Below are 9,385 nucleotides of genomic sequence, written 5' to 3' on the forward strand. Positions count from 1 at the left end.
CACCCCGACATCGTTAGATGAAACGAGACAACTCAATCTATTCAACGCTGTTCATTTCGATAGCGAGGCAGCCTATTACTGTTGCTGTAGCTGAGATCTGTCTGAGACATGACTGGGCACTGGGCAAAGCATCTCCCAGCATCCCTTGCCTGGAGAACCTAATTGCTTCCAAAGGGAGGAGAAGCAAACTGTTCGTTCAAGCTGTTTTGGAACATTGGACAAAGTGCAGCCAAGATAAAGGCCTCCCTTCGCTTTACACACCTTTCTTTGTCTTTCCAACGTGTAAAACCAGCTCACACCTGATGCTCAGTCGTTAATACGTTGATTCCAAATGAATGAGTTTTAATTAAGAAATACACTTGTGACTGGATTCTCTGTGGCAGATGTAACCCACATTACCGGGCCTAAAATAGCACAGCTAGGTCAGATTTAGCAAAATAGACAAGCTATGCACACTACAGTAATGCTGATAAAGAAATGTACAGTAACTACCCTCTAGTTTGCTTGTGTGTGTGTGTGTGTGTGTGTGTGTGTGTGTGTGTGTGTGTGTGTGTGTGTGTGTGTGCGTGTGTGCGTGTGTGTGTGTGTGTGTGTGTGTGTGTGGTTACTCCCCCAGCACGTTGTAGAAATATCTAAATGCCTCGCAACAAAAATTCCGATCATACTGATCACTTCTTAATGTGTCTTAGTAACACCATTACACATGTCTGCGTTTGGATCCCATTGCAGTAAATACTGTGGGATCTTGGGATCAGATCATCTCTTTCACTCTGCCCCTAGCCATCAAAACAATATTCACACCTCTTCAGTATGCATGAGCTGGCTGCATTCTTGTCTCCATCTAAATTGCTTTTCCAATGAAACTGAGGGAGAAGAGGTTTAAACTAAACAACATGAGCTCACCAAGAGGTCAATTAAAGATGGAGGATAGGGTGTTCTGAGACACTAAGAGGAGTTGTGTTCCATAGTCATGTCTCTCCATGATTTACACCCATTCCAAACACATTCTCTGTTCCTCTTAGACCACTGAACTAAGAGGATTTGACAGGCGTTAGCAACACAGTGCAGGCGTCCCGTAATAGACTAGTCATCAGCCAGGAAGGACATTGAGGAAGAAAAGGAGGTTAAAACTATCGGGACATAACCTGGTAGACCTAGGTGAGAGAAATTAGAAGCCGTGATGTAGGTCAGCAGATAACTCAGCCTCTATAAAACTATGGATAGTGAAGGCATTTTTCAGCATCTCTATCTGCTCAGTACAATTTGTTCTTCAATACCCCCCCTCATTTAGAAATATTCCTTCAAAAGTGAAATCCAATATGGTCTCTCAACCTGCACTTTCAGTGGACGCTCCATTGCTCCAACTACCCTGATAATAGTTGAAGTGGATGCGTCACACATTCCCAAATACATATTACCGAACAGATCTACCGGGCCCAGGCCCAGGGGCCCAAGACCTCAGGGGGCCCTTTGCATTTCTTGTTGCAGGGACACAGATATAAATGTAGTGTGAGATTCCTTACACAAACATAAAAAAAACATTAATATTTTGAACAATTTATTGGGGCCCACGTCTTTTAAAAAAGAGAAGCTTGTGTGGGCTACATATTTTCTATAGCCTACTTGTTAATCTAATGGGTGGGAATGTAGGTTATCTTTCCATAGATACATGAGTAGGCTATAAAACTAGTCTATAGAGGGCACTATTAAAGTTTGTGAACTCGAGACAGATCAGGTCACAAGGTCAATTGGTTCCGTTTCTGTTTGATCTTGACCATGTAAAATGGAGCACCGTCACATATTAAGCGGAGCAGCAAAACGAAAGATCCGAAAAGAAAAAGGCAATCAGATGCTTTACAGCAGTTTCCTCGCATTTCCAGTTTTTTTAAGAAAACAAACTGAGAACAACAGTGTTGTGGCGGAGGCTGTAGGGGGGTGGGGGGGAGTTGGTAGGGAGGGGGAGGCTGTAGGGGGGTGGGGGGGAGCTGGTAGGGAGGGGGAGGCTGTAGGGGGATGGGGGGGAGTTGGTAGGGAGGGGGAGGTTGTAGGGGGGTGGGGGGAGTTGGTAGGGAGGGGGAGGTTGTAGGGGGGTGGGGGGGAGTTGGTAGGGAGGGGGAGGCTGTAGGGGGGTGGGGGAGTTGGTAGGGAGGGGGAGGCTGTAGGGGGGTGGGGGGAGTTGGTAGGGAGGGGGAGGCTGTAGTGGGGTGGGGGGGAGTTGGTAGGGAGGGGGAGGCTGTAGTGGGGTGGGGGGGAGTTGGTAGGGAGGGGGAGGCTGTAGGGGGGTGGGGCGGAGTTGGTAGGGAGGGGGAGGTTGTAGGGGGGTGGGGGGGAGTTGGTAGGGAGGGGGAGGCTGTAGGGGGGTGGGGCGGAGTTGGTAGGGAGGGGGAGGCTGTAGGGGGGTGGGGGGAGTTGGTAGGGAGGGGGAGGCTGTAGGGGGGGTGGGGGGGAGTTGGTAGGGAGGGGGAGGCTGTAGGGGGGTGGGGGGGAGTCTGTAGGGGGGTGGGGGGAGTTGGTAGGGAGGGGGAGGCTGTAGGGGGGTGGGGGGGAGTCTGTAGGGGGGTGGGGGGAGTTGGTAGGGAGGGGGAGTCTGTAGGGGGGTGGGGGGAGTTGGTAGGGAGGGGGAGGCTGTAGGGGGGTGGGGGGGAGTCTGTAGGGGGGTGGGGGGGAGTTGGTAGGGAGGGGGAGGCTGTAGGGGGGTGGGGGGAGTTGGTAGGGAGGGGGAGGCTGTAGGGGGGTGGGGGGAGTTGGTAGGGAGGGGGAGGCTGTAGGGGGGTGGGGGGGAGTTGGTAGGGAGGGGGAGGTTGTAGGGGGGTGGGGGGGAGTTGGTAGGGAGGGGGAGGCTGTAGGGGGGTGGGGGGGAGTTGGTAGGGAGGGGGAGGCTGTAGGGGGGTGGGGGGAGTTGGTAGGGAGGGGGAGGCTGTAGGGGGGTGGGGGGAGTTGGTAGGGAGGGGGAGGTTGTAGGGGGGTGGGGGGAGTTGGTAGGGAGGGGGAGGCTGTAGGGGGGTGGGGGGAGTTGGTAGGGAGGGGGAGGCTGTAGGGGGGTGGGGGGAGTTGGTAGGGAGGGGGAGGCTGTAGGGGGGTGGGGGGAGTTGGTAGGGAGGGGGAGGCTGTAGGGGGTGGGGGGGAGTTGGTAGGGAGGGGGAGGCTGTAGGGGGGTGGGACGGAGTTGGTAGGGAGGGGGAGGTTGTAGGGGGGTGGGGGGGAGTCTGTAGGGAGGGGGAGGCTGTAGGGGGGTGGGGGGAGTTGGTAGGGAGGGGGAGGCTGTAGGGGGGTGGGGCGGAGTTGGTGGGGAGGGGAGGCTGTAGGAGGGGTGGGGGAGTCTGTAGGGGGGTGGGGGAGAGTTGGTAGGGAGGGGAGGCTGTAGGGGGGGGGCTGGTAGGGGGGGGGGCCGGTAGGGGGGGGGTCCCCTCTACACGTCCAGGCAGGGGCCCATTTTTTCATGATCCGTCTATGACCTGTTCCCCAATATATAAACAGACTATCCATGCCAAGGACGTCCGTATGACGCGATGGATGATCTCTCTGGCTGGAGGAGAGTTTGTCACTACGAGGAGGATGTGACAGATGACCCAGCAGCAGCAGCACGCGATGTGACGAGACTGTGAGCTGTCCCAGTCGCATACCCACAACCCCGCAATCCAGGCCGTTGGGCTCGGCTGGTGGGTCGGACAGTCAGACAGGACGATTGGCTGAACTAAAGAGAGGCTATTTGTCAGCAGTTCTTGGCCTCGGACCAGGAACCCGTCATATTTTCCACTCGCAACGCCGGCCGGCGTAAAGAGGGCATCGCCCGGGAAAAGTAAACAAATGGCGGCAGATGGGCAGATCGCCCGTCACAACATAACACCCCCCTTATCTGTGCCCGCCGCCACACCAGCCAGCGCGCTTCTTGTTTGTCTAAACCCAGCCCAATCCATTTCCCGCTGGAAAGAATAAGCTAAACTGTCATGAGATGACGTCATTCGTCTGCTGACGGAGGTGTCTGTTACCTGCGCTGACAATCATCCCCGAAGAGAAGCGACTGCCGTTCCACATTACAGGTTAAACAACATATCAGGAACCACTTCTTATCCACCATTGGCTATAGTATAGCTCACTCTAAGTTGACTATGTGGGACATAAGGGAGGCACCCTCTGCCAGCCCTGTAGCCTAATGCTATGGTTGTCAGAGGGCCTGGTAGGCTAGGCTACTCCATTCCCTACTTCCCCCCTATGGTCTCTTACTGACCACTGACCAGTGGTGCTACTGTGCTGTCAGAGCAGTTAGCCTATAATTTCTCCCTCTGTGAGTCGATTTGTGATATCCAAATAAGTGTACATTGACTATAGCAGTTGCGCTAAACCCATGTGACTCCCTCACAGGTGTTATGGGGTTCTAAATATTCACCAGGCCTCCCCGACTGACATCCACCCATCTGTCTAGGTCCATCCGAGCGTGAGCTGGCTACTGTAGCCTATAGGTTATACCCCACAGGGAAAAGAGACTTCATGGAAAACGGTTTAACAGAGGAACCATTTTTAATGCACGTTTAATTTCCAGCTATTAAAGATTCAGCAGGCCTAATTAAAAAACCCTGCATCAACGCAAAAACAAAGACTCTTAAAATCTTGCCACTGTATTTCAGAGCTGGGCGTCGTGATTAAGCCGCGCGCCGGCTGTCGGGTGAGATAAAACACGGCGACGTCGCGCGGCGTTACGGATCTCTCGCGGTGTTTCATATTTCCTGAGCTTGACGTGTTCATCACAGGCCGGCACTGTGATTCAACGCCGTAGTTGGACGCAAAGAGGGAGCGTAGCCTAATGATGAAGTGACTGCCAAGAGTAGACGGCAGCTCTGCAGGGAAGTTCTGAGGCTCGTGTCCAATCCGTTCTGAAGGGATATCGAGACGGTCTTCGATAAGCACTTTTCAGGAGTCATGCCATATTAAAGCTGCTTGATTTTTTGTTCCCACACTGGCAGCATGGCTACTGTGCCAGACACACGCGCGCACACACACACACACACACACACACACACACACACACACACACACACACACACACACACACACACACACACACACACACACACACACACACACGTTGAAGAGAACGAGGTAGAGCAGAGCGAGGAATGACAGTGAAGGAGAGGTGAAGAGAGAGTGTGATTTAAAGAGGGAAGCCAAAAGCCTGGTCTTTGAGGTCGGAAACTGGTCCAGTAATAAAATAACAAATCCACCTATGGGAGTTGCCACCATTTGATGATTGTTTTTTTAATCAACAAAACAAAGCAGTCCTAAGGGCTTATGACAGGGTGGAGTCGGAAACAGCGCATACAACATAAAGGACCCACAATAGAGAAACATGAGGGGGTCTCTTCAAAAATAACGTCCAATCGTTTGCTTGTCCTTTGTGCAGAGGAAAACTTTGTGAGGGTTTTGTGGCAGAGGTCTACACAAATCCTACGCTAACTCGGACTGGCACCAGTGGACATGATGTATTCTCCACTTGTGCCAGAAATAGAACTGCACTACACAAAAATGTGCTTGTTTCCCCACATAATGTCTGCACCACTGACGTGTGTGCTCGTATCATGCACTGCAGATGTATTAGATCACACAGTAGTGCAGTCCATTGTCCCTATCTCTATAGTCCATTAGGAGCCTGGCTCTGTATGGTGGAGTGATTGTCTCCGGGCTGATGACTGATGAGCCTCTATGCTTTGTCTGCAGATGATGCAATTAGGTCTGTTCCACTGTCCCGCTACCTCTAGTGGGAGGGCCAGCAGCCTTTGAATCAAAGACATCGAATAAGTGCCCACTAGCTTGTTTGAAGGTCCTATGATGTTAGTTTATGGTTAGCAGGGATTGGAGGATAATAAATGCGATATTACAGGCTCGGTCAAGTCTAATGATGCTGTCAAAGGCTTTTGCGGCGCTCGTTTTTGACTCTGACTGACGCAGAACCTAAAGCAGTGAGATGGCAGTGTGTCTGATGTCCATCTGTGACACATTTGGCTGTGCAATTACTCGAGTTCATGCCCCACATATCCCAGCCATTTCCAGCTAATTTCATTCACAAATAGCCTTTATAAACACGTAGCTACATCAACGGTTTAGATGAGTATTACAGACATCTCGGCAGTGTTTGTACAAACGCCTGTTTAAGATGTTGAGGGACACTCCCTCTCTGGCCGGGCCTAACCACAGAGACAGAAACAACCATCTCCTCCCACAGTGCTCGATATAACATGTTATAATACAATCATAATTAGCTGTGTTTGTATCGCAACAACAGATGTTCAGTCGCAGCGTCTGTATTACAAGGAAACCAGTTGCAGTGGACATAGGCTCACTACCCTTCCCAATCTCTAAGCACAGTTAGATGTTCCTTCCTTACAAGCTTCTGGCTTTTAAGGAACAGGATTAACGCATTAAAAATATATCATACTGTGCTGGCACTGAGCCAAAGGGTGTCTTGGCCATGGATGTGTCTTGGCTCATGTTGCGTTTTCTCATGTGTTCTGGGTGATGCCCTCTGGTGGCGAACTGCTAAATGATCCCACCGGTCAGAGAGAAAGCATGTCAGGGATGATAGGTAGGCGAAACGCGATGTCGTCCCAGTGCACACCAAATAGATTATCATCTTGATAAATGATTCATCCATTCATCTCATTCTCATGGCGCTGCCTCAGATGTTAACCCTCCACTGAGAAATTGCTTCTATGAAGATTTAATGGAACTGAAATTGAAATTCTGTCACTTTACCATGTTTTTCCCAGGCAACCACCCTGACACTGAAGACTGGCTGTCCGACCCGACGGACGGCGACGCCACCTTCCTCCCCGACTGCAATCAGGAACGTTCCGGTATCTGCAACTCGTCCGACACCTGGGCGTTCACCGTCGTGTCTCCGGTCACCTCCGCCGCCAACGGCACCTCCGCGGGCAACCGCTCCAACGACCCGTTCCTGATCCCGGCCCCGCCCATGTTCGTGCCTCTGCACTCGGACTGGAACAGCGCCATGGCGGCCTGGGGACTGGCATGGGAGGCGCACGTCTACGGCCTGGGCTCGGCGTTCGCCGCCGTGACCCTGGCCTCGGCGCTCAACCTGCTGTGCCTGCCCCTGCGGTGCCCCTCCGGTTGCGGCTACTTCGGCCTGGTCAGCCTGTTCCTCCTGGCCGCTGGGTGCACCAGGGCCTTCTCCCTCCTCTACGACGCCTACGGTCACCAGGGGCTCCTGCCCTCGCCGGAGGCCTCCCTGCTGCTCTACGAAGCCCCGTTCCCCTGCTGGACCGCCGCCTTCGGCCTGGTCTTCCTCCTGCTGTCCATGCGCTCCAGGATGCAGCTGTCCTACTCCGCCTTCCAGCGGCCGTGCTTCCTGGCGTGCCTGGTGCTGCTGCACTTCGCCGCCGCCTTTGGCCCGGCGGCGCTGCTGCGGCTCTCCCAGCGCGGGGGGGGCGGGGCGACGGCGCCGCCGTGCCTCCTCCTCTCGCTGGTCTCCCGCGGGGCGTTCGTGGCGCTGGCGTCGTTCCTGTCCGCCGCCTACTTCGTCTTCTACTGCTACGTGCGGGCGGACTCCAAGCACATCTACCACCTCAACAACACGTCGCCGACGCCGGCCGAGCGCTACAACCGCTGCCCGTTCGCCGAGAGCCGGGACTGGGAGCGCGCGGCCGCCGCCGTGTGCCTGGCGGCGCTCTTCTCGCTGGCCTGCGCCGGGCTGCAGCTCTACGCCATGCTCCACGCCCTGGGGCTGGCCGGCGGCGCCGACGTCTTCCGCCCCTGGCCCTGGTGGGTCTTCCAGTTCAGCTGCAGGGCGTGCGAGGTGGGCGTGTGCCTCACCCTGGCGCTGGTGGTGGCCCAGCCCGTCTACTGCTCCGACCGCCTGCCGCAGGCCGGGAGCTGCTGGACGGAGCTGCTGGCCGCCAAGTCGCCCATCATCGCCGGGAGCTACCAGTGGACCCTGAGCCAGCAGGAGAAACTGGCCATCTGCGACTCGATCGGACACGGGGAGACCGAGTGCCTGCCCCTTTACACGCTGGTGGACGAGAGGTTGGGCAACAGCCTGAACGGTCTGGACCTCCTCTACCACAGCAACCGGGCCTTGGCCTACCGAGACCTGGACCCGCCCGAGTCCGCAAAGCCCGAGGGCGGCGGCGGCAGGACGACCTCCGGGGGTTCGTCCCTCACCAGCGACTCCACGGCGGACCTGAGGCCGCCGTCGCCGATCAACCTGCGGCGCAGCATCGACGAGGCGCTGTTCAGCGAAGCTTTATTTCCCATGAGCCTCTTCAGCCCGTCCAGGCCCTTTCGCTGCAGCGACGCGTCCCTCAACGGCGCGCCGGCGCTCAGGGGGGCGCTCCCGGCCGATACAGGCCTGTATCGGACCTCTTCCTGTGTGGAGATGGCGGCGCCCCATGCCCGTCCGGGGGGATCGGTCCTGGGCGCTCCCCCATCTCCCTCCCTGTCCACGTCATCGAGCTGCTCCTCCCCCGAACGCTGGAGGGGAAGCTCCTCCTCCTGCTCCCTGTGCGGACCCTCTCTAGGGAGCTCCTCGCTGGCGCTGCGCCCCGGTGCAGACGGGCACGGCCAGGCGCCCCCAGCCGGGGGGATCTCAGGCCATGCCACGTCCTCCTCAGGTCACCAGGGGTCGCACCTGCAGAGACGTTACCGCACGCTGGGGTCGGCTTCGCAGGAGAGCCTGGACCTGTCGCCCGAAGCTGACCGGTCCGTGCAGGAGGAGTTCATGAGTGTTTGCAGACAGATCGATGCTCTGAGTATCTGCAGCGAGACCATTGACCTGTAGGATGAGTTCATCAGTAAGAAAGGACTAAAGACAGGAACAAAATGGCTGTCTCTGGAGTGCTAGTCAGTTTGATCCTGAATGGTAACATTTCTCATAGTTGGGAAATGTTACATCGTGCCAAATCTTTGCTTGACAGGATTTGATAAAGATGTTTGAAATTGAATATTGAAAGTTTGTTTTCGCAATGTTTCTAAGGGACTGTTAAGTGCCACAGGAATCCAAGAGCCCAGGGTTAATTTGTACGTGAGTTTTTCACATTTGATATTGAATGTTGCTGTTTGATACTCTCATACAACTTGTGGGTTTCCCTGTTAATTTGGAGTAAAAGTGACACGTTTGTACAAAACTCTTTTGCAAATAGTTAATATTGTAATTGAAGTAAGCACTTATTAAACAAAACTACTGATGTGTAAAATGACATTTTAAAATCGACATACTTTAGAATCGAGTAAAATTGACATTCAATGCAGTTTTTTAAGCAGTAATGTCATATTATCCTGTTTGTACGCCTTGAGATTTGCTTGATGCAATAGAAAGGCTTGGTTTAACATACGGCAGCACTATAGCAGGGCAGCAGTGACCTTGCTGGTGTAGGAC

At 54.5% G+C, this 9,385-nt stretch overlaps 1 protein-coding gene across 1 annotated transcript in view; it reads left to right on the forward strand.

Annotated features, from left to right (window-relative positions):
• Positions 1 to 8,788, forward strand: part of prrt4b (proline rich transmembrane protein 4b) — a gene marked incomplete at both ends in the record, with an annotated part of 16,590 nt that extends 7,802 nt beyond the window's left edge. The window contains one exon of the mRNA XM_084448021.1: positions 6,762 to 8,788. Coding sequence (XP_084304147.1) covers positions 6,762 to 8,788 — 2,027 coding nt within the window. The remainder of the gene's footprint in view (positions 1 to 6,761) is intronic.
• Positions 8,789 to 9,385: the final 597 nt, after the last annotated feature.

Source organism: Borostomias antarcticus, assembly GCF_949987555.1.
Source record: "Borostomias antarcticus genome assembly, chromosome: 13".
Lineage (NCBI taxonomy): Eukaryota > Metazoa > Chordata > Actinopteri > Stomiiformes > Stomiidae > Borostomias > Borostomias antarcticus.